Source organism: Micrasema longulum, unplaced genomic scaffold, assembly GCF_059751315.1.
Source record: "Micrasema longulum isolate JH-2025_06_02 unplaced genomic scaffold, ASM5975131v1 h1tg000461l, whole genome shotgun sequence".
NCBI classification, from domain to species: Eukaryota; Metazoa; Arthropoda; class Insecta; order Trichoptera; family Brachycentridae; genus Micrasema; species Micrasema longulum.
This window is the reverse complement of record NW_028277659.1, coordinates 257,222-284,072: the sequence shown is the minus strand read 5'-3', so window position 1 is coordinate 284,072 and position 26,851 is coordinate 257,222. Positions and strand designations below refer to the sequence as shown.

General features: G+C 32.7%; 1 protein-coding gene across 2 annotated transcripts in view; it reads right to left on the bottom strand.

Moving 5' to 3' along the window:
- Positions 1–26,851, bottom strand: part of mtgo (miles to go) — a 224,049-nt gene that overhangs the window by 19,776 nt on the left and 177,422 nt on the right. For both annotated transcript variants that reach the window (XM_088226689.1, XM_088226690.1), the window contains exon 3: positions 14,082–14,281. In XM_088226689.1, the coding sequence (XP_088082815.1) occupies positions 14,082–14,281 (200 nt within the window). The remainder of the gene's footprint in view (positions 1–14,081; positions 14,282–26,851) is intronic.

The following is a 26,851-nucleotide window of genomic DNA, read 5'->3' as shown; positions in this document are numbered from 1 at the left end:
AAACTAATTTCAATTGCATCAATGTTATCAAGTTATCTACTAATTACAATAATTATTTATTACATTATTTCCCTTCACCGTCATGTAACAAGGGATTGAAACACACTGCTTTTGGTTTGTCAATGCGGTGCCCTATGCACCACTGGGTGCGGTTCGAACTTACGTTATTGTATTTTTTTTAATTTTCTATAAAAACTTTTCGTTTTTTTTAAACAATTTAATAAATGAATATTTGCGTTCTTATGATTTACTCAAATACTTAAATTTTGGAGCTATTTCAACGAGTGGTAAATAACTCACTATTAGAAAATGGTAATCAAGTTGGGGTAGAGTGGAGTTCTAACCACAGACCTCTGATCCGTGAGTCCGCAACACCAACCACGGGATTACAGCCCGATTTTTTATTTTATTTAGAATTAATACCAACAAAATGGCGCCTCATTTCTATACACGAGTATTATTGCAAGACCGGCAGATAAAATGTCTAGAATTAAGATTTTAAATTGTTTTGCTGCACGGCCCGATGTTCTTTTTTTAAATATGTTGGCAGAATTAGCTATGCGCGCTTTCTCAGAATTGTTATTGCTAAAAATAATGTTAAACCTACGGTTTATTTTTTATTCTTGATAACATTTTATTGCACGCACGTGACCTTGATTTCCAAGAAAAATATAAGTATGTGTTTAATAAGCATTATTTTTTGCAAGAATTAACACTACAAAATAATTTAGTCACGACTCACTGTTATCATTTATACATAATATATATTTAGAATGTACTTATATATCAAGTGTTAAAATTAGGATTGTCCGTTTTTTTCGAATTAAAAAGTGAGCACTAAATGTTTTGAAAAAAATGGTAAAGGTTATGCGTCATTCGAAAGCAAATATTTCTTTTTTTTATTTTTTTTATATCCCTACAGAGATGAGGTAGAATTTTTTCAAATTCAAGATTCAGGATTATGGATATTCGAGCGTTTACAGAGCTTATGACCTGTCATTGGCTGGGTTAAGTGGCCACTTTATGTAGGTACTACAACATTCCCCATTACGCTTATTTAGCGAATATCCACACCAGGTAACATTTTTGGTTTTTGTATATATGCTACGAATCAAGAACCCATCCACAAGCGAGTTGGAAGCGCCATTTATGCATTGATATTGAAGTTAAGTATTTCTGTTCAACAAGATTTTGTGTTGGCTTTTACTTTACAGATATGATTTTATTTGATTATAAGCCTTGGAAATGGAATGTCTGTCTGAAACTTTACTATATGAGGGGGTTAAATGCAAAACCGCCACTGTGCATAATCACTGTTTTTGGGAAGACCAACTAATTCAGCAGCAAAAACTATTTCTTTTAAGGCTGTAGTCTGGTAAAACAACTCAATCATTGGTTGATTCGTAGGACCTTGTGACGTAGTTCATTTTAATTCAAACATTTACATTAATGTTTTCATACATTTTCGAGAAACTTCCACAACCATAAAATTAAATTCTCTATTTTTTATCACCTGTAAGAAAACATTTTTTTATATTTGGATATATTTCTCGTGGCACTGAACTTACTTATTAATAGAAGAAAAAAAAATGTTCGTAGAAAATAAAAACATTAATCAATCATATATTTCAGGAGGCAACTACAATAGGAATTTAACGGAGTTTTCTTAAAATGCCCATAAAGTAAAATCGTTGTACGAAAATGTGAATACAGATTTTTAGAAAATTTTTAAGTGTCTTCGTTAGTAACCCATTATAAAAACATGTTTTAAAACAGTAAGATCAAATTTTCCGAATTGAAAATTAAACATGCATGCATTTCACTTTTTTCTTTTTTCAAAAACTTATGAATACAGATAGGAAATCGAGTTAGAAATATTTTATGGAGTTGACAGCTTTTAAAATCTTACAATTTTCATACAAATTTACAAACTTTTGTCTTATTATCCATTTATATATTTGTTTAAACTAGCTGGGGTTATATAAACATACAACATATTTAAAGGCAATCGTGATTTCCCATCGTAATCGGGGCCCAGGGCCAATGGGAAGTTAACAGAGTTATCTTCGACTGCCTATAAGGAAAAACCGATGTTTGTGTACGAAAATGAGTATTTTTGCATGGCCATCTAAAGAATCTTCGTCGGTAACCTATAATTGAACATGTTTAGAAGAAAAAATTGTTTTTAAAAAGGTTTACTAGATTTGTCCATTTTTGTTTTAATTATGTTTTACTAAATATGTTTTTATCTGATAATCTTTAATTGTATCTATCCCAGAATGAGTTTGCTTACTCGTGGTAATACAATTATGTTATTGTACATTTTTGTATTTTGAAATAAAAAATACAAAAAATGATAATAATGGCCACACTGATGATTAAACGTCATATGGTGTATAAAACTGTTTCAAAAACGGAAATAAAACTAATACGGTTTGTTCAATTCAACCTAATTTAGTGTTTTGGTAAGGTAGCAATAATGTTCTAAATGAAAATCATCATAATAAAATAAATAGAACAACTTTGTTTTTAACCACTAATTTTTATTTTTCACCGACCGGTTTCAAAGCAAACAAGCTTCTTTGTCAAGGTTTACGTAACTAATGAATTGATTCATTTTTATTTTATTTCTATCATGTTCACTAAATACTACAAGTGGACCCAATAAATCAAGTGGTTTTTTCTTACATGGGTGGTAATTTGATATCTTTATTTTCGAAGTAAGCCAGGAGAGGACTAAAAGAAATATTGTTAATTTGGTTATTAATTATTGTTTTCTTATTATGAATAGCTTTTTTAATTTCTAAGGTTTCTAAGTTGTCTAATTTTAATATTTTATTTTCAACATGAAGTACTTTTAATACAGTGTCTTTATTGAAGTTATGATTATTTTCTATGAGATGATTTGCGAATTCAGAAAAATTATAATTATTTAAGCATCCTAAGTGTTCTTTTACTCTAATATTAAAGTTTCTTTTAGTTTTTCCAATGTAGATTGAATCGCAATCATTACAATTTAATTGGTATATTCCAGATTTATTATATTTATGGACTTTGTCTTTGTGATTTTTTAACAATGTTCCAATATTTATATAAACTTTATAGAAAATCATCATGTTTGATTTCACGTGTTCATATTTCTCGACGTTAATCATCAATGTGGCCATATATGAAGCAAACATTAGTCGCATAGAAAAATAAATATCCCCAAATTAACCACTGTCAAGTTGATAGAGAAGATTCATAATTATTGCACAAATGGTAATATAAATACATAGTTTTTAAACAATGAATTACGTAGGGTTATTTCTTCGACACAGCATCAAATTTGATCGGGCATACCTACATCATACGCCGTAACTCAATTAGTAAGCATTAGCAACAGTATATTTTGATTTATTAAGAGTTTATTTTCAGTAGTGAGCTGCCATTACTGTGTCAACACGCGCTGTAAATCACGGCTTTAACGGACGTAACATTCAAAACGTGAGCACAATGGTCAATAAAAAACGGCGCACAGTTCAGACATTCATTTAATAAAAATACAAACAACAGGCGATGATCTAATAAGGAGCTTGGACTGGCAAGGAGCCCTGAGCCCTGACTCATTACTACAGGATGGTGTACGAAAGGGAGGAGTCAGAAGGGGCCAAGTTCATTAGTTTAGCGTGTGAAATGCTATTTTGCTATTCAACATCGACCAATTAATGCATAGACGCACCCTGAGCCCTCAAAAATGATGACACTTAACTCATGCCCAAACGCTCAGTCACGCCCAAGGCGTATTCAATAGTTCTTCGACCTCTAGCTTGACTGCTTGTGTTATGAAAGCGTGTAAAAACCTTTCGGATAAACATTGTAAAAGGGGTTGTGTGACTTTTCATTGGTAAATATTTGTTCACGAGTGATTAACAAAGCTAAAAACAATTGATATTCAAATATAAATATAAATTTTAGTAAACGTCAAACTACGCCTAGCGGCAGCTCTTCTTGGTTAGTGGTCACTGATAAAAATACGTTTTTAAAATATAATAAACGTGAGTTATTTTATTTTTTATTTTTGCACCACAACAGGCCAGGAGGCCCAATTACAGTGGTGAATTACATCACAGAACACCCAGGCTTGAGAAAAATCACATTTTAATTTTTGTGTTCTCACCGGGAATCGAACCCGGAACCTTCCGTGCGTGAGTCAAGCGTCTTGATCACTACACCACGGAGGCTGCCTTGAAATTACCCTAATATTATCTTTTCGTTCCCAAAAATCCCGTGAAAAGTAATAAATGGGTTGAAATTATAAGGAATTTGAGGAAAGAACCTGATTGGGATCCACCGAAAACGAATGTTAATTGTTAACGTTAAAATACAAAGTTTTTAAGTACCAAAAATGAGCATCCTTCAATTTTTGGTAGCATATGCATGCTCGTTGAATGCATCCCTGGTATAATTAAACAGTAGGGTACGTTTTCGAATCACTACTTTTTAAAATATTTTACTTCATAGGGCATGTCTATGTATTATATGTCAATGGCTATTCAGTAATTTGTCATTATTCATAATCATCGTTCCCCTATGGCCCATTTCACACGTATCGTCCGAATGCGTAAAGTACGGTAATATAGGAGTGGATTGAAATGTATGATATTTATTTGTATTAAAAAAAATATTAAGCCAAAATAAATCTTGAGTAAAAATCCTGCAAAGGGAATTCAAGTGGATGTACTGGATATTAGTCAGCCTCGTGGTGAAACGGCTGGAGCGTTTGCCTGGCATTACATAAACAAAAAATATTTTTTGAAAATCACAGTACATACAATAAAAATCAATCCCTATATTATTTTAACGTGCCGTGTAAATTTTTACCGTGGAGTGAAATGGGCCTTTGATACGCACTGCACAATACTCGTTTTTATAAAAGAACATGGAGCTCCGCTACCAATAAGGGCGGGTATGAAGGTCATAAAAATGTTAATAAGATGTTGTTATAACTTGAATATTACAACCAGAACTATCCTCTTTAAAAAAAATACAATTCTATAAAGAAAGTATTACCGAAGGCATCATTTTACGTAGAAATAAAGGAAAATGTCACAAAAATGTATGTGATTTAAAATGCTTGTATTTCTTTTCAAAAACAAAAAAATAAGATTTTGCTGCGGCCACTTTCATGTTAAATTTATTATCTTTAAATTATTGCAACAAATTTTAGTTCAATACTTAATCTTTATTGAGATCCCAGATACCTAAGTTAAGTCTAAATTTGAAATGGCGTAATCTGCCGGTTTAAAAGTAATTATATTTTAGTTAAATAAAACTTTCAAATATATTTTTCAATAGAAATACCTTTAAAAATTATTGTTTTTATCTTATATATATTTATTTTTTTATTATTGCTCGATTAAACAAAACATTTGTTTTAAAATAGCAAAATCGTATAATTTCCTAATTTTTCGCGCGTTTTACCAGACTACAGGCTTGAACCATCATCATATTTTCCTTATCCGTAACCAGTGGTGCGTAGGGCACTTCACTCGTACCAATCGCAGTGCACCGGCGAACGTTCGTAATACACATAGAGGTAAGGTGATCATTGATCAGTCTCACACCACAGGAGCCAGTCCAGAGGGAAAAACTTCTACGAAATAAATATTTCACGTCGACCTTAACGGGAATTGAGCCCGGGACCTTAGGCGTGGTAGGTAAACCCATTAACCACTACACTAAGAAGCGGATTCGTCAGTGATAAATATGTCACTGAATTCACCGTATATTAAGTTACGTGATCCCCTAATCTTTCAAAAATTTTCAAGGCGATTCATTCGAGTTTTTTGTAGGGTTTAAAAACTTTACATACAGATTTTTTGCAAATTTTAAATTGAAAAAATATGTATAAGATTTATATTTCACAAAAGAATTTTATTTCTAGGCTTTATCTAAGTTGTATTGGAAAAAAGAGTGAATTTCGTATGGGGACCTTTATAGGAACTTCGCTGCATTTGCATAATAAAGAGAAAACCACACAAAACTAGAGGTTAAAAAAATATCCGGTATCCGGCCTTTCCGGCATAACTTTAGTATTCGGCCGGATACCAGATAATATCTCAATATCCGGGGGATACCCAATATTCATTAAACTGCGAAAATATCATGAAGTCAACGCAATCAATCAAATTGATTTATTGATATCGACTGTGTTCGGGAAAAGGGAAGTAACCTTCATTATTTGAAAAATTGACTTCTTTGCATTTAGTAAACACGAATTAAGCCCGCAAATAAAAAATGATCAAAAAAGTGTTTGGGAGAAAAAAATAAAGCGCAAAGGGTGAAAACTAAAAAAACATATTGATATGCAACTCATTGTTCGACTTATGATCATTAAACATATAGTGAAAATATTTTAACACCTATTTCTTTTATGCCAATTAAAACATTTTATTTTCAGCTATGAGAGAAATTCGAGTACCGGGGTGATTTAACTGATTTTTGGTCATCCTGTAAAATTGTACTTTTGTGGATAGCCGCCTTTTACTTAAACAAGGTCAATATATATACAAATAAAAACTAGACGGCCGGGCATCCGGCTATCCGGCTTAGGGGCTCGCCGAATATCCGGTATCCGACCAAATCACTGTTTATTTCATCACTATTGAAAACTCATTCAAGAGGAGCCAGACTATTAATAGACATCACAAATCATAAAATTAAAATAAAAATGCAAATAGGGGCTAGATTACTTAATTTACTTGCGCTCTGTAGATGCAAGACGTGCTGTAATCTAGCTCCTATATATCATAATTGGAGACGAGGAACTAGAATCCCAATCGTCCATGCGCTCTGTAGCTGCAAGACGTGCTGGGATATTTATTTGTTGTACAGCGCCCTTGAGGTGATTTCCACAAAAATGGCGATATATAAATGATCCAAATATATATATTTATATATATCATAAGGGCTTCCATTTCACTCGAAGAGATCACGGTAATTTGCGTCTTGTTATCAAGTATTGTCTTTATGAACTGTACTCTAGTTTTTTACGGCGGGAGTTTTTTTGCAAGTCCTAATTTTTCTCGAATCTTACGAATTTAAATGTTTTCAGAATTTAAACATCCTCCGAAAGTTATTTTTGACAATCTGCTTGTAGGGATCGTTGTGATACGCGACAATAGAGATACTCCATCTACTTGCAAGAAAACTCTTTTTTGAGATATTTTTACAATTCAGAATTCAGAAATAATATAACACAATAATTCTCACATGAATACTATTATAAATTATCAAGGTCGTTTAGCAGTTGATATTGCTATTATATATTTATTATGAATTCACGCTACTTATGCTATTTCAGCCATCACCAGTAGCCGGGGACACAGGATACAGGACAGAAGGCGTAAGGACAGGACGCGCGCTATCCGCGGCTCTGTAGCCATAGATAAATTTTACTTCGGAGACCCATTAGATCAGGTAAAGGCACGACCGAACGTGCCTGAAACAAAGCGCAGCTTCTTAAGGATAATAGCATAGTTTGCTCTAGCCTTGGTCCAGATCTGTGCGTTACAGCAGTTTCTTAAACTTTTTAAAGATGGATAGATAGACCTTTTGTTAAAAATTCGCATTTTTTATGGCTGTATGTGCAGAGTGAATGTATAGTGTACAAAACAATAAAATTACATGGGGCGGCTCGATATTATTTATTGCATTATACGATTATTACTACGATGTCAGTAATTACATATGTATGTACTCGTATGTTCATCATTATATTTTGTACCTTTTACATTATTTTTATATAACTTTTTTCTTTTCTTATTCTTAAACTTTAAATTTTTCTTGTTTTTATTTACTTTATTTTTATTACTGTATATAAATATATGTATTTTTATTTTATTTGAAACTTCTAAGTGCCTAACATTTCTTGATTGCTTTTATTTTGATACCGATAATGTACTTAATCAATAAAATTCGGGTCGTGGTCCTGTGGCTAGTGTCTCGGACTCACGGACCAAAGGTCTGTGGTTCGAATCCCACTCTACCCCAACTTGATTCCCATTTTGTAATAGTGAGTTATTTACAACTCGTTGAAAATGGCCCTTAAAATTAAATATTTGGGTAAATCATAAGAACGTAAATATTTCTTTTAAAAAAAAAATTAAAAAAATAGCTTACACCACTGTGGAAAATTTATATTGACTGTTGTTTTTTTCCCAAATAAAAAAATAAACAAATTTTTTTTTTCTTTTATTTATTTCATGGAAGGCAAAAGAACTAACCAGTACACCATAAGGCCCATTAATCTTCACTCGATTTTTTATTTCAGGATTTTTACCTGAGAGTAGCCACCGGGTCAAAAACGCTGGTCCAGGGTTCTGGTTCTGTTTCACACTTAAAATTGTATTCTTAATATGGTTCACAACACTTTAAACTACCGGGAACGTTTTGCGCAACACTTTGTTGACAATCATTTCATTTTTCATATCATTATCCAAAGTTGTAAAACCCATAAATCCACAAATGGTCAATTATGATAATTTGGCATTTTCCGTCAGGTCTTCAAATAATCTCTGTGTGTAAAACTTGTATATCCATACAGAGTTGAGCTTTTAAAAAAAATGGAAAAAAAAATTGCTACAACTATTCGCTAGGTACTGAAGTTTTTTTCTCCCCTGAAAAAAGGGTAAGTTTGGGATTTGAGAGTTTTGCGAGTTAGGCCGACGATATGTGAAATTTGAACCGAATCGATAAGTAATATTCTATTACTGTCACTTCATTATCGAGGTCATTGACATATTAATACATAGACATGCCCTATAGAGAAAAATATGTGTAAAAGTAGTGAAACGAAAACGAACACTTAGTATAAATAAACCAAATGCTACCAAAAATTGGAGGATACTCATTATTGGAGGTACATAAAAAATGTTTGTATCAGTCAACGTTTTTGGCTGATCCCAATCAGATTCTTCCCTTAAATTCCTTATAATTTCGTCCATTTATTTCTTTTCATTGGATTTTGAAAAATGCAAAAATAATATTTACTCGCGTTTATTACATTTAAAAAACGTATTTCTATCAATGCATCCCTGTAACTAAGAAGAGCTTGGAAATTGCGCCGCTAGGTAAAGCTTGACGTTTCCAAAAAATATTATTTATATTTTAATATAAATTGTTTTAAGCTTTGTTAATCACTCATGAACAAATATTCATTAGCCTGGAATATTGGCTGACATTACTTATTTATTCGATACGCGAGACGAATTTTCTAGTAACGCAAGCACAAATCCGCTGCGGAAGAATTCTTGACCGGAGAAAATATGGAACACAGTGAAGTGCAATGCTATATCAGGCGCGTGCGGTGAATATTATCAGTAGGGATGCTGGCAGCAAATAATCATGTTCGTACTTACAGTAGGTTGGATGGTAGATATAGGTATATATTTAACTAAAATCAATATTGCAAAGAATCACTTAGGTAAAGTGCCCTTGAGGTATTATATTACGAATATATAATACTATACAAGTTTTCCATTATAATTCTATACATTTACGGAGCACAGGAAAAGGCGCGTCTAGCTGTGAAGCTGTAAACATTAGGAAAGTAAAAACCGGAAATGTTCTTAAATTTTGGCCAAATTACAATAATAATATATTTAAAACCTTATGCGATACGTACTAAGTCTTTTTTTCTTTGCATTACACGAGTTGGGTGCTCTTATCTCTATGAGTCTCGTAGAACAATACGACAAACCATAATACGCGTGCGCGGAAATTCGAGCATTTGTAATAGGACTGGGGTTCAAACTGTCAGTAGGGTCGCAGTGAGTCACATCTTGCTGGAGGATGTGATTCTATAGAATGCTGTGAACGCCCAGTTGCATTCCACCGGCAACACTACTGACTAGTCCAACTCGTTAGCGTCCACGTCGCGAACCCCGGGCAACGGGATCACACTTATAACGGTGTGATCACAGCAGATAACGAGAGGATGAAAGGCGAGTTTTTGGCGCCTCAAAACCAAAACCAACCAGCTAAGGGAAGGTAACCCCGACATAAAATCCACCAGAGAAGGCAACGGGAAACCACTCTGGTCATATTTTCCCAGGAATCACTACGGCGAGTACATCAATAAGCAGTCGTCCTGGCTGCGAAATGTAAAATTAGCGCAGGACAAATACATATGCTTTCGCTGTAGTGATCGCCAACGTCGGGGGGACCCGGCAAGGCACTAGAAGAAGAAGAAGTAATAGTACTGGACTAAAAATAAATAGTGGTATTCAGATTCGAGCGTATATACCGAATAATATCAAGTCCAAGGTACGTTGATATACAGTACATTGAAAAGGGAAATACGCACACATAAAGGTAGGTATACATACTGTAAATATTATTTGAATTTCCTGCGATAATTTAAAGGAAATTCGTAGATTTTTTTTTTTAAATTTATATTTTTAAATAATAAAATACATATTATTATTTATAAATATTCAAGGTATGCGCGGCATCCACAGTGTGTATGGTTGGAACGCGCCTGATGCATATTGCATAAATATTTAGCATTGCGCACTATCTATGAATCTGGATTAAGTGGGCATTAAAGCTTTTATCTAACATGATTGCGATAAGGATTGTAATAACTGTACGTACCGTCTGCTGGCATAATACGGTCCACTGGAAATCGTCAGACTGAATGACGGGGTAAGGATCATATGACAATATAATGACGATTCTGTCAATGTCATGACATTCTATTTTTTTTTTAAATGTTTGAAAATTTATTAATTAACCCTTACGGATTATAACATTGATTTTACAAAAAAAAAAATATTTTTTATCATACTCTGTTGTTGACAATAATATTGTTTACATCTTTTGTAAAGGTCGTCTGAGTCTTTTTTTTGTTTTGTTTGGTAGTTTATTGTATAATTTCCGTCCCTAATTTATTAGTGTTGATTGTCTTTATCGCGTTTTGGAATCTTGTATGTGATATTGTTCTGATATTCTTGTATTATGTCAAGTTTTAGTTCTTTATCTACAATGATATCAGTGGCTAACTTATGAATAAGTTTTAAAGATTCTAGTTGAAAAAGTTCATCGCCATTTAATTGTTTATATTTTTTACGAGATTTTTTGTTGGTGTTAGATAAGGGAGGTCATATATACTAGCTTCAATATTTTATTTTGTTGTCGTTGTAGTCTGTTTATGGCATTTTGGTTTCCTGTTCCCCATAGTTGCATATATGCATATAACATATTTTAGATTTGACATAGGCTTCATACATAAGATTTTATTCCGTTTTTGGAACAAAGTTTTTGGTTTTGAAAAAAGACTCGATAATGTTGCTATTTTGCTAATTAAATTATTGATGTGATTTGTCCATGTCAATTATCTGTCTATTGTTAGTCCTAAATATTTAACATGTTTAATTTCAATAAGTCGTTCTTCGTTTATGTAAGCATCTATTTTATGACTTATTTTTCTAGATTCAAAATTTGTATAAGTTAGTTTATGTTTGTACATTTAGTCAGCATGGTTAGGTCATTGTTTATGTCTTTGTTAGTAAATGCGTCAGTTTGATTTTGTAAAATAGTCCTATGTCGTCGGCATATATATTTTCCCCTTTAAAATTATACAATTATATGTAATTAGAGTGTACATAGGTACTCAAAGATTCGATTATAACTGACTAAGAAGTCAACTTCAATTTTTAATAGCATACTTTGAATATTTGTTAAACATTTGCAGCTGTCATTGTAAGAAACATATCACCATTCGTGTTGGCGTCAAAACATTCTACAAATAATAGTCGTCGCAAATTCGAGTCGCCTACCGACAAACGTTGGTAAATCTTTGTAATAATTGTGATCAAACTGCAAAACATCGAAAAGACACTCCTAACCTATTCTTATTCCTAACCCATTCCATTAAACAATCAAAGTTAAAATTCTAACAATAACTTCCCGGAGTCTCGCTTAAAATAATTAAAGACCTTGTTCTAAAAACATAAAATGTCCAAAATCCCAAAACGATATTATTGGACAATGTTTTGCGTATGTCTAAATGTTTGCAGACAAGCTGGATTTCCTTCCTAGGGAGTTATTTAGATCTAAATTTGTTGCAACAGAAAAGACAAACATTTTTGAGAAGGGAACATTTTTGAGGGTTAATGTTACAAGTGTGTAAAGTAGCCACTTAAACAAGATAAAAACAGGTAATAAGCCCTGTAAATGCCTAGGTTTCCATATCCCTTCTCAAAAATAGTTTCCCTATGTGTTGCGACAAATTTAGAATTTCTTGGATTTTATTATTCTCTGTTTATACGTCCATACAATCGTTCCTATCCAAATATTTCCAAAAATATCATGGGTACTTAAAATTCACTGTTAAAAATATGGTGTTTTTTTGTAAAAACAGCGATTGAGAACCGATTTTTCGAAACACGACATTCGTTTGACACGTAATTTTTCGAGACAGACAATAAAATTAAAATAAGCTAAATAAAATAAAACATTTATATTTTTAAAATATTGCATGCCTGACAGTACCCCATTCCAATGTATGTTTTTACATTAAATGCAATTTCATGATTTACATTTTTCTCAAATTACCTAGTAAATTTAATTGAATATCAATTAATCATGCTCGATATGAATCGACAATAAGTAATTCGTCAAATTTTGTCGCGTCAGATGCCAAAAAGTTTCCGCTTGAAAGTGTCTGACAGTTCGCGTAGTAACAAGAGCCAGACAAAACCATAAAAAAAAATCGATATTCCCGTTGACAGGAGACGTAGAATAACTTGTATTATACACATAATCTACCCCTAAACGTTAACTAAATGTGTTTCCAGCAGATTTTAATCTGGAAAAAGCAGCTGTCAAAATGTGAGTCTTTTCTTTCCTCCCGCAGAGACATTTTCATAATAGCTTTTGTAACATGAAAAATGGCTTTATATTAAACATGACACCCATGGCGGTGTTTGACATTTAGGAACATTCAAGACAACTCCCGAGACTTGATATTGCTTGATATTCATGGAATTATGTAGAAAAAAATTAATCTAGTGATCTTATACTAAACATGAATCTATTTAGCAAACAGAAATTGCGTCTGCCTACGCAAGGAAATTACAATGAGGAAGTTCAGTGTTTTTAAAATATTTTTTTATGCTTTTATTTATTTATTTTTATTTTATATATTAAAAGAAAACAAAAATTACAAATGTTACAAAAAAAAACAATATTTACAAATAAACTAAAATTATAGGCCAATTACAGTTTTCTATGTACCACAAAAAAAATAATAAAAAAGCGTACCCGTGAAAATTCTCTCCGTATAATTACACTTCAAAAAAAAAAAAACAATAATAATGAAAAAGAAAATAGGTACATTTTTTTTTTGTTGACTGTACTAAAAAATCATTTCGTCAGCGGATCCACACGGAGTAACCCCAGATCAGCCTTCCTTTCTTTTGTTTCGTATTTTTTTTAATTACTCCGCATGTGACGTCTCAAATTCTCTTCCGCTTCTTCCTCGACCAGTTCTGCCGATTGGTCCGTTGACTTACCGTTAACTGGAAATTTATCACAACTCTCTTATCATTGGTTGTCTCATAAGAACTAGTGACATCGTTCAAAATAGTTAGTTTTAAAAAAATATTATTTTTTTTCATACTTTTTCAAGAAACTTTGCCGTAAAATTTAATGCTCTAATTTTTACCGCGCCTAAGAAAATATTTTTCATTTATAATTTATTTTTTTAAACTACTGAAGTTCCTCATTTGTCATATTTTTAAGCACTTTAAAAAAAAATTACAGCTGCCGGCTAGTGCTGTTTCTATGGTAACGAGTTACATATAAATACATATGAACTAGGGGAATATGCACAGCACCCTTCTTACAATGATAGCGTGCGTATCGTGATTTGCTATATTTTATGTAGGTGTAGTAAGTATAGAAGTAACTTGTCTATTTATTATACGTTATTGCGGACCGGAGTGAAATGGTGACCGGCCATTTAGTAAACATAGTACAATATGCGATACACATCATAATTTCTTTTTAAATGTATCTCTTGGGCGGGAACTCACGTAGTGCTGGGGCGGGTGCTGGGGCGGCGGGTGCTGCAGGTGCGGCGGCAGGTGGGGCGGGGGCTGCGGGGGCAGCAGCACGTGGCGCACGTTGCCGCCCTCGTCCATCACCTGCTGCAGCACGTGTCCGGGCGGCAGCTGCACGGGCACGCCCATGCCGGACTGCTGGTGCTGCCCGCCAACCATGGGCATCACGGGACCTGGGAAAGAATACACAGGTTAATGCAATCGTCGGATTTAGGGCCAATTACGTAGATATGCAAAAAATAAGTCGTAGTTACGTTAAAGTTGAGTTGATCAAATAATCAAATAATTGTTAGTTAGTCAGTATTTCTCAAAGAAGAGCGCTGAAGGCCTCCGGGGGGGGGGGGGGTGTTGAGAGGCCCAGAGAAAATTTGGGACCAAAAGCGACAAATGCTTTGCGTTAAGCTTTTTGAGAGCTCAAGAAAAATTTTCACTCTCGAAGGGGGCGGTAGGGGAAATAAGTTAGAAAACCTATGGTCTAATGGTTTGCACAAACAAATGTAAGATAAAGAATTGGGCTGTGGTCAGGATAACCAACTCAACCGAGTGAAAATCCGGGAGACAGAACAAAAAAAACAACTAAAATCAAATGAGCTATTTAGAAAAAATAACATAGAATATAAATATATGTACAAAACATAATTTTGAAAAGCAACCTCACAACTAGGCATATTATCTTAAAATTGTTCTTTATTACACCGCGTGCAGAATCAGAATAAGTAAACTTGTGACGTAGTTCAAAGTCGGTTATTTTTTATTATTTCCCGCATGTAAGAAAACATTTTTCATATTCAAATTCCCGTAGCGCTGAACTTTCTTATTTAAATAAAAATAATTAAGTTCACCACTCCATTTCTTCACGAATTCTGCAACAAATAGTCATCAATACATTCTGGGAGATTTTAGTGGCATTCCGGGAGTCGGGAGATTAAAAAAAATATCATCAATAAATAAAAAACATCAGAACTTGATTCCCATTTTCTAATGAGTTATATACAAGTCATTGAAATCGCCCCGAATTAGCAATATTTGGGTAAATCATTTGAATGCAAATAATTATTTTTATACAAAATAAGTGCGGATGAAGTCCTGATGACGAGGTAAACGGTGAAAGCACGTTTTCAAATCGAAGGGTCTTCCTATCGTTCCACTAATACCATAAAAAATATTTTGACTCTAAACAAGCTTTCTGAAAAATATTTCTTAATAAACCGCGATAATTATTGAATCTAACTTTAATGCTTTCATTAGCCCTCTCTGAGTTTGGCCCGTTGTATTGAGGGCTTGTGTCGGATATTGTCATTTTTGCTTATGACCATATAAACAAGCTTTCTGAAAAATATTTCTTAATAAACCGCGATAATTATTGAATCTAACTTTAATGCTTTCATTAGCCCTCTCTGAGTTTGGCCCGTTGTATTGAGGGCTTGTGTCGGATATTGTCATTTTTGCTTATGACCATATAAACAAGCTTTCTGAAAAATATTTCTTAATAAACCGCGATAATTATTGAATCTAACTTTAATGCTTTCATTAGCCCTCTCTGAGTTTGGCCCGTTGTATTGAGGGCTTGTGTCGGATATTGTCATTTTTGCTTATGACCATATTGGGATTACACGAATGGTAGCAAAAACTGTGTTAATTTAAATCAGTTACAAAAAATCATTTCTATTATGGTATGGTGTTGAGGTATAACTGAAAAATAAAGCGGTTTACACAAATTTATATTATAAAAAACAAGGGCAAAAATGCTGACTACTTTGTACATTTAAAAAAGGTAACAATTATTTACCTGTACCATAATTGAAAACAAACTGTTTTATGTAACAAGCATATTATTTACTGGCCACTCCCTTTAGAGTTTCTGTAAGTCGGGATAGTGAAGTGAAATATTGTTTTTTTCAATTTGAGAAATATTAATTTGTGTTCCTATGACTAAATTTATAAATATCTATGATTAATTGTAAATAACAGAGCGAAAAGTTGGATTTGTGGCAGGGCAAGATTCAGCCCTATAATCAAGAGTCCGTAAAACTACCGCGGAACCACAACCAGATTCATTTTAAGTATTAAGAGAAAATTCACAAGCCGCCCACGGCCCCTACCACCCACAGCTGTTATAAAGTCCGGGGATCTCTGTCCCGTAAAGCTTAGAGGGAGTTTTAACAGGAATTACAGCTTTAATATTAATTAAACACAGTTCAGCGAGGGGACGGAGTGTTCTAATTTTCGGTACGGCATTGATTTGTCAGCTACGTTTTAATAATAAGTTGCTATAAAATTACGATTCAGACAGATGATGTTTGAAAATAATAAAGCTCTGAAGAAATAAACAGCTATTAATAATTTAACCATTTAATGTAACAGAACAGTAGCCGAACGGCAAATTGCAACCAATCTTCATTGGAGAGGCTGAATGGGATTTGACCACTAACAATAAACGAATCGACTAAATCAATTAAGCGCCGTTAAATACTCAAATCTTTAGATTCGTTAAGCGATGAGGCACGGAGCTAAAATACTTTTATTGAATCGCGTGGTAATACATTATATCAAGTCAATCAATTTTCATATTTGCTGTGTCCGGGCGGATAAAGAATATAGTTCTGTGTAAAATAGAATCGGAACCCGAGACTTATGTTTTCGGGTCAAGGGTAAATCCTGAAAACAGAAATCGAATGAAAATAAGTCCGCTTCGTGGTATTAGTGGGCAGTGTATCCGCCTACCATGCTCGAGGGCCCGATTGAATTCCTGGCAGAAGAGGATGTGAAATATTATTTTCGAAGGCAATTCTAATCTGCAATATTTCATCTAAATTTGTTGCATTAAATCAGCCAATGACGAGTCGTAAGCCCTGTAAATGCCTAGACTTCCATATCCCCTTCCCATTTTTTTTTTCTCTGTTGCAACAAATTAATATCTAAATAACTACCTAGAAAAGAAATCCATACTGTCTACAAACATTTGGACATACTCGAAGCATTGCTGATTAAGCAAACTGGTATAAGAAGTATAAAATTTAAATTTTGTTTTCAGGCGTTGCCTAGTAGGTGAAGTGTTTAAGCCGGATGAATCTCACCCACATGATAAAGGTTTCAGCTCTTTTGCTTCACAAAAGTCAAGATGGAAGAGTTGAGGAAATGTGGATGTTTAAACATAGGCAGAATGGTGAATGTTAAACCGTGTGTAATCTTCATTCCCTTTCCGCACCTAATGGTGAATAGGGCACTGCGTTGGTACACCAATCGCAGCGTATCTTGATCATTTTTGTTACATGAAGGTAATGATCAGTCTTACGCTTTAGGTGCCAGTCCAGGGACTATAAAATATCCTAGTTTAAAAACACATTTTTGGAAGAAATATTTAATGTTAACCATGTCGGGAATCGAACCCGAGACCTCTCGCATGGTAAGCAAATGCGCTGACCACTACTCCACGAGGCCGACAAGTGTAAACAGTGTGTAAAGTGGCCACTTAAACCAGCCAATAATAGGTCGTAAGCCCTGTACATGCCATTATCTAAGAGAGCTCTTCCAACCTCAATCACAACATGGACTATCTCTTCGTTCTAGTAACGAGAGAACCCTTTTAATACCCTTTCATCGCTCTAATTTTCTTGTCTCCTCTTTCACAGTATTAGCTGCTCGATTGTGGAATAATCTACCCACTAATGTTAGAGACGCCTTCTTTATTTACATTTAAGTCAAGACTGAAATGTCACTATCTAAATATTTAAGTTGTTCCTTTTTCCTTTTTATTTCCTTCCCATCCCCTCTCCGCTCTTCATAGTAAAGTGTTAATTTTTGGATATTTTTATTTTCTTAATATTTGTTTACAATTTAATTTAATTTTAATTTTTGTATAAAATTGTAAAATTCTATATTTCCATGAACTTATAATTTTCTTCAAACTGAACGGTTTCTCAATATGCCCGCCCTTATATGTATATAAATTGTATATGTATATAAAGTGTTAAATAAATGCCTAGACTTAGATATTCTCTTCTCACAAATGTTTACCCTATGTTGCAACAAATTTAGATCTGCCCTATGCACCACTGGGTGCCGATAGGGAAATTATGATATTTTTAAAAGAAAATGAGGTAATTCAATAGGAAACTCATATTATACTATACTGAACGAAGTCTGGTGTAGAATCTCTAAGGGCTGGTTGCACCAAAAAGTATATAAGCTGTAGTTCTTTTAAATAATTGCCTAATAAAAATACAAAGTGGGCGTTGTAATATTAACTTATGAAAGGAGAAAGTCACAAATAAAAATCATATTGTTAGAAAAAGATTTTCATCCAAAAAAGAATGCGCACTGCAAAAAGTTATTATTCCACAGCTTTGAAAAAATATTGATCACGAGAAATAAAATATAATTTACGACGCTATAAACATTATTGGCAGTAATTTATTAATGCCAACAATAAAATATCGATCAATCTAAAACTAGTCGAGGTTTTTCATGTTAAATTGTAATAATATTTTAGTCTACGTAGGTATGTCCAAAAATTTTTTGTGGATATCCCGAATTTAAGGCTTGAAATAAATTTATCGAGATATTAAGGAAGTAAGTTTTATATCTTTTCTCCAAATTTCGATTCATTAATTTCCAAAGAACAAATGTTTATAAATTTTTTAAAGATAAATAAAAAAATACCTTGATCCCAAACTCAAAACCCTAAAACTATAATGTAATAAGTTCGAAAGTTTTTATTTGTATGTATAATGTATATGTATTTATTTATATTATAAGGGCGGGCATATTGCCTTAAGACATTTTCTTCCTACGTACCCAAAACGATAGTTCAAGAAAATTACAAGTACATGGACATATTTTAACAGAATCTTATAATTTTACATAACAATTTAAAACAAAAATTAACTTAAAAAATTTACACTTTATTATAAAGAGAGGAGAGGACAGTAAACATTAAAATGTAAATAAAGAAGCGGTTCTAACATTAATGAGTAGATTATTTACTGTGTATTTACGGCTACTACTGTGAAAGAGGAAGCAAGAAAATTAGAGCGATGAAAGGGTATTAAAAGGGTTCTCTCGTTACTAGAGCGAAGAGATGTGTGTGGATGTCTGAATGTGCATATTTGTGGAAGAATCTCATCATCATTAAACCCGAATCCGCACCGGGTGGTGCATAGGCACTGCATTGTTAAATCAAATGCATCATGCAGAGTCAAATGCAGAAGGTAAGGTGATCAGTCTTACGCTGAGACAATTTAATACTTCAGTTAAAGCACTCCTTCCACACACCCAAAAACCGCTTTAAAGACCAATGGTCCTTCTATCGGTTTTGCTCATGTTACAAAATATTTTTTTTCTCAACAATCGAGTGGATTTCTTTTTTTAGATTTCATAAACCGCGATTTCAATTGAATTTAACTTAATGTTTTCATTGACCCTTCTGAATTTCACTTAATGTTTTCATTGACCCTTCTGAATTTCACTTAATGTTTTCATCGACCCTTCTGAATTTGACTAAATGTTTTCATTGACCCTTCTGAATTTAATTTAATGTTTTTATTAACCCCTCTGAATTTCACTTAATGTTTTCATTGACCCTTCTGAATTTCACTCGATGTTTTCATTAACCCTTCTGAATTTAACTAAATGTTTTCATCGACCCTTCTGAATTTAACTTAATGTTTTCATTGACCCTTCCACCGAGAGTTTGGCAAATTGTATGAAGAGCTAATGTCGGATATTGTTTCAATCAAATTGATATATTAGTTTTATTAACTCTTAAAGCCCGCTGGCTCAGAAAAATACTTGCGTTGGGTCAAATTAGAACCAGCTTTAAATGTCGCCTTTATGAATAATGAAAATGACGTATTAAAATTACTTATCAGATATTTGATAATTTACTATACTACCGGGTCTAATCGGACCCGTTTCCGATAGGTACAAGTGAATGGCACGGATGAAATCTTGGGACAATATGCGCTAATATGGCACCTAAGTTCAAGCACTGCTCGATAGACTCGGTGGACGTAGATTGTTCATTCCTACTACAACTACCACCATCACGCCATTTTCCTGTAGGGGTAGGCAGAGATAATGGACCGCCACACACGTCTATTCTGGCATACATTTTTTAGCTTCTTCCACATTCATACATCTTGTTCATTGTTCATTCCTTATTTATGAAAAAAATTGGCTGATAAAGAAACAATCTGAAAACCGAAAATTTATAAAAATACATAATTGTTAATAATAAAAACAAATATAGTTTAAATTTTTCCGAAAAAAATAAAACCAAAACCGTAATTTTTAAATTTATTTTATGTTGCGTATTTTCGTCAGCCTCGCGGTGTAATGGTCAGCGCGCTTACCTACCATTCAAGAGGTCTCGGGTTCGATTCCCGACATGGTTGATATGAAATAAATTATATTTATTTTTTTGTAGATATTTCTTGATAAAATTATAAATAAAACTTCGAGCTTTAATTTCACTTTTATTTTATTTTTGACCACCCTCTTAGGCGAAATCGCTCTTTGGTCAAAAATAAAAAAAAAGTGAAACTAAAATAAAAGTAAAATAATTTTATTTATGAAATACATATTTATTCAAAAGGGTGTTTTTACACTAGAGTATTTCCTAGTCCCTGGACTGGTACCTGAAGCGTAAGACTAATCATCTTACCTTCATGTAACAAAAAATGATCAAGATACGCTGCGATTTGTGTACCCTATGCACCATTAGGTGCGGAAAGGAAATGATGACGATGCATATTTTCACAATTTACTTGCATATTTCAGCATTTTTATGTTGTATATAATCCGGTCTTTAATATATATATTTTTTTAATTACAACTTTACTCTACCGAAGCCCTTCGTACGTCGCTAAACGGTTTAATCAGCAGTCAGTTTGCAAATAATTTTCATTTTTTGTGTTATTTTAAAACTCTGGTTGGAAAAGGAAAGAAGGCTGGAAACCTTACTGATTACAGTGATTTAAAAAAAATAGATTGCATATTAATTATTATCATCAGAAACGTAACGTCGTGTCACTATTATTTTTAATAAAAAAAAATATCGATCTTGCCTATTTTAATCGTCAATCGTGAATATTTTGTACCTAAGTATTACCTACCGAAGAAAAAGAGTTTTATCAAGAAACCTCTACGAAAAACCAATAAACAGTGTTTTATATTCTGCCGATTGAAAACTTTGGAAACAAAGGCAATGAAAGAATTTTATCAACGTGTATATGTTATATATTTTGAAAAATGTGACATATCGCTATTAAAGTTAGGCAATAAATAAAAAGAAATATATTTCAAATCGAAACAAAAAATACGGAAAAGGCGCAAATCTCCATAACAAAAACCTGGAAAACTGCCAGGTCCTTGATTACAATGGTAAGTTAACAAAGTTAACTTCAATTGCCTATGGAGTAAAATCGAATTTTCTGTATTAATAATTAAATATTGGCGTAATATTATTTCTAAACACCTTCAATTAAAAGTTACTGATGAAGATGCTTCAAAGTAAATTTACAGATTTTTTTTTAACTCGAATAAAAACGGTATTCTTTTTAAATTAGTTTTACTGTATTATTGTTTTCTGTTTTTATTTTTATTTCGTATAATTTTTTTTTCTCGTGTATATTAAAAAAATTATGTAACTTCAAATCACTAAATAACTATAACAGTGTAAGTCACCCTCCAAGCACAAGAGCTAGTCTCTTTTTTGTAAAGTTATAGTTATAACATTAACTAAATATATACAAGTAGATTGTAAAAAAAAACGTGTATCATTTATGCAACAAAAATCATTAATAAAAAATTCGAAAAAATTCTTATGCACGTATACACATATGTAGATATAGACCGTTGAAGATAACTCTGTTGACTTCCCATTGCAATCAGGGCCTAGATTTGATTCCGCACGCAGTCGATACATTTTATCGACATTTGATACGATATAATTAAAAAAACTACATAAAAATTGACATCAAAACATTAAATATCAACCAACTAAGTAGTTGCAATATTTTGCGTTTGTCCAGATGTTTGAAGACAAAATACTGGATTAATTTTATTTATTTATTTTATTAACATAAACGGCAAATCTGCCTTTTACAAAAAATTATAATACTAACATAATTGGCTTAATATTTTTTTTTTTATACATAAATTTCCTTATACTCAAAATTTATTTTAAAAAAATGAAACCTAAAAATTATACAAGATTTGTATTAAAAAAAATTAACCTAAAAATTATACAGCATATTCAGTAGAAAGTTTAAATAATAAAACATTCTACAGTAATACCACAAGAAAATCATAAGAACTGTTTCATACAGCTGGGCAAAGTGAACAAAAAACTGTATATATTATGAAATGCATGAATAAATGAATATATTTACCATTCACCGTCTTTGAAAAAGTTCAAAAGGTTTGTTCTATAGGAACAAAACCCTACACTAAATATATAGATACGTGGTAATAACTATTGTCGAGTTCATGAAGTCTGTTTAATACGGCATTACAAGTATACACTGTCCGTGAATTGTTGCTACAAAACGTTGGCACCTGTCTAGTCATTCCAGGCACCCTGAAGTTGATGAGAGATAAGAGATAAGTTGATGAGTTCAGGGCAATCCCATATTGATTTCCCTAGAGAGTTAAAAAAAATAACAAATCACAACAGAGATGGAGACAATAACAGGTCATAAACCCTATGAATGCTTATACTTCTATATTTCTCTCCCTGAAATGTTTTCCATCTCTGTTGTAATTTGTTAATTCAACTATGTGATGTTTTAAAACAAATGAATACAATTTTGCTAACCAAATCAGCTATTTTATAATATAACAGTGACGAAAACGGAAGAAAAAACAGTTTCATGAGCTCTTGCGTCATGAAATTACGACAAACATAATATAATTAAAATTAATTTACACTTTTTATTATTTATCTGATACAAAATTTACAACACAATATATCTATACTTATTCTAATATTATTTAACACTAGTGTACACTTATTTTTCTAATTTATAATATTTAAATTGTTTTTTATATGTACACATATATTAACTTATGTACATTAATAACTTATAATATATCTAACCTAGTAGTTTTAGCATACATTTGCCCCAAACTCAAAACAGAAAATCCTGAAGATGGGTTGAGCAACTAAAAACGATAAACATAGGAATATTCCAAAAACATGTACGACGTTTGCTCAGAGGAATTTATCTTTTGTGGGCCCAAGAGTGTTCAATGTCCTGAATGAATATATTAAGTTGTCCAAAGCGAAGGACATTTCCAGAAAGAGTGTGCAAGTCTGGATTTCGTCTAAGGGAAGAGACCATTGCAAGAGACTGCTGCAAAATATTGCGTAGATTTACATACTCTTAAGCGTTTTGTCCAGAAGCCCTTTTAAATATATGTATTTTTATGTAATAATATTTTATTTTTTCTATTTTTTTATTATGTACGCGTTTCCACTTTTCATTAAATTGTATTCCAACTCAACACAGGGCCCTTGGTCTCATAGAGTTTGGGATACGTTATTATGATATTTTTTTGTAATATGTACATTTGTATTTGTATGAATAAATAGGTAATGTGTAGTGAAAATAAAATATGCAATTAAAAAAATCAACGATATATTTTATAAAAAAGTAAAAAAATTATTACCATTTTTCACTAAAAACATTTTTAGCGCAGACGCCGACGCAGGACGACGCCGACGGCGAGGCGTCGGATAGAATTATTGCTGAAGTCGTATTTCAGACAAGGCAATTCGTTCTTCTCTCCTTTTTCAGACGCGGACATGCTTTGATAGTTGACACGGATAGTAACATTATAAAGACAAGGTGACACACTGGGTTTACAAAATGCCAGAACTGGCTAACATTACATCGTATATTATTAAGTACAGGTAGAGCTATCGGCATATAAGCTCTCCAATGCTCATAGGGTGACCACGGTATAAAAATATAAATATATAAGAATAACTTTAAATTACTTGAAACATTGATTTGAACATAGGCACCAGGATAATAAAGCGACAATGTAATTGATTCAGGGCAAGGAAACATTTAAACAAAATATTTCGATTTGCACGTTTTTTTTCTTTGCATCACAACGGGCCAGAATGCCCAATTACAGTGGTAAATTACAGCGCTGAATACCCAGGGTTGAGAAAAATCACATTATTTTCTTGTGTTCTCATCGGAAATTGAACCCGGAACCTTCCATGCGTGAGCCAAGCGTCTTGACCACTACACCACGGAGGCCGCTATTTACATAGCATGATATATATATATTTTTTTAAGTACCAAACACATTAGGTATATAGTAAATTTAGAGAAAATATAAAATAATAAGAAAACACTTAGACTTACAGCCAGGTCTCCAGCGCAATGAAGCACTGGGCCCCGATTACAATGGGAAGTTAACAGAGTTATCTTCGACTGTCTATAAAGAAAAATCAATATTTATGTACGAGAATGAGTATATTTGCATGAGCATTTAGAGTATCTTCAAAAATATTTTGAGTCTGTCCATATTTTTGCAGACAAGAACAGGATTCAACTCCCTTGGGAGATGTTAATAATAACATATTACAACAGAGATGAAGACCATTTTAGAGAAGATAATATAGAAGTCTAGGCATCTACAGGGCTTATGACATGCCACTGGCTGGTGTTGATAAATCCACCTGGTCCATGAAAGAGTATAGAAATTTTAAAAAAATGTTTTTTTTAATTTGCAGGCGTTGCCTAGTATGTAGGTGAAATAATTAAATTAGATGAATCTCGCCCGCATAAATAAAGGTTTCAGCTCTTTAACTCCACAAACTTCAACAGATGAAAGAATTGAAGGAATATAGATGTTCAAATATGGGCAGAATGGTGAATGTTCCACAGTGTGTAAAGTGGCCACTTAAACCAGCCAATGACAAGTCATAAGCCCTGTAGATGCCTAGACTTCTATATTGCCTTTTCTAAAACGTTCCTGATCTCTGTTGTAATATGTTAAAGTATTTTTGTCGGTAACCTAACATGTTTAGAAGAATAAATTGTATGCATATTCTGCTTTTCATTCCGAAAACTTAATTATACTTTGTAGATCAAATTGGAGATAAATGATAACTTCTCATTGTTATCGGGGCCCTGGTCATATTTTCTGTAGCTACTACTATTACCATCACCCCATTCCCCCATAGGGGTGTCTATTCTGACATATTACGCCTAGCTACTTACACACTCGTGCATCTTGTCATACATGCCTTTCGGATGAGACTGCTTTTGAAATGATCAGATTGAAAGTTTGGTTTATTTGAACGTGCAACGTCGATCGTCAGGTTTGATCGTCTCTATTCGTTCTACATGTTAACAATATCTGAGTGACCCTTTCTTAATCTTATCACTCATACCTATCTCAGAATTTATCCTTGCCCTCACTACTTTATTTGATATTTTTTTAATCGAGAAGTTCATACACTGTAATTGGTTCAACAATGCATCTTTTTATACTTTACTTTTAAAATATGATACAGCGATTTGCAACACCGACTAAAGGACTTTGAATAACAGATAAATACTGATAATTAAAATAACCGATCAATTCAAATAATAAATATTCCTCGGAAATTACACATGTCTATAGATAATTATTTTTATACTAATAACTGGCCATTAAAATAACTTACTTGAAATGTAAAATTGTTAGAAAAATTAGTAGAATCAAACGAGTACCAGGTGTGCCGGGAGTTCTCCGGCACTTACGAGTAATTTGACGTATTGCTTATTTTTTCATCAAGAATTTATTTCTTCGAATTAATAAACACAAAAAATACAGTGCACGATATTAAATTGTAAGACCTAATTGATAAACAAATTGTTTTGTATTATATTTACTTATAATATTTCCAGACGAGAATACTCGGTACCGGATCTTGTAACCACGATCAGTCAGGAAAAACCTGTATTAATTAAATATACAAGGTGCTTAATGAGAAAATATCGAAAACGCGTGCAGATACATTTATAGAATAAAATACTGATTTCAAAATTAATAAATATATAAATTTTGAAATGAACTCGTCAGGCGAACCGGTATTTAGGTTTTCCCAACGTATTACCTTCCTCAGGGTCGAGGGTTTCAATTGCACGGGGTGCAACTATAAAAAAAACGATTCGCCAATATAATTAACATTATTAAAAAGGGCTGAGTTCTAAAGAAATTTAGTACATAAGTTTTTTTTAATCATTTTTGTCTAATTTCAAAATTTTAGATGGCAAAAAAAGGCGGTCACATGGTCAAAGCATCGTCTAGACTGTTCAATTTTTGGTAACACAAAATATATCGAGAAGGTTTTGTGTTTACATTATTTGTTTCACGTGTTGAATTTTTTTAGTCGCTGATAGAACACGCGTATATAATATGATATTATAATACGTGGGTACCTTACCTGATATACGCGTAGTTGATAATAATATAACTGATTAAATCTATATTTTTTTATTATTTATTATTACGTATTTCTTATATAAAGAAATAATTATTGCAGAATTCAAGCAAAACAGTACAGATTTTTGTTTTTTTTTTTTTATTTGAGAAGATCTTGGCTTATTAAACGACATAGTCCTCCGCTATAAGCAGAAGCCGAGTCTCATTGACAATACTAATATTAAGCCTCTTTTTGGAAAAAATAAGTAAAGATATTTAAAAAAATTTTTTTTTTTAAAGAAATATTTGGG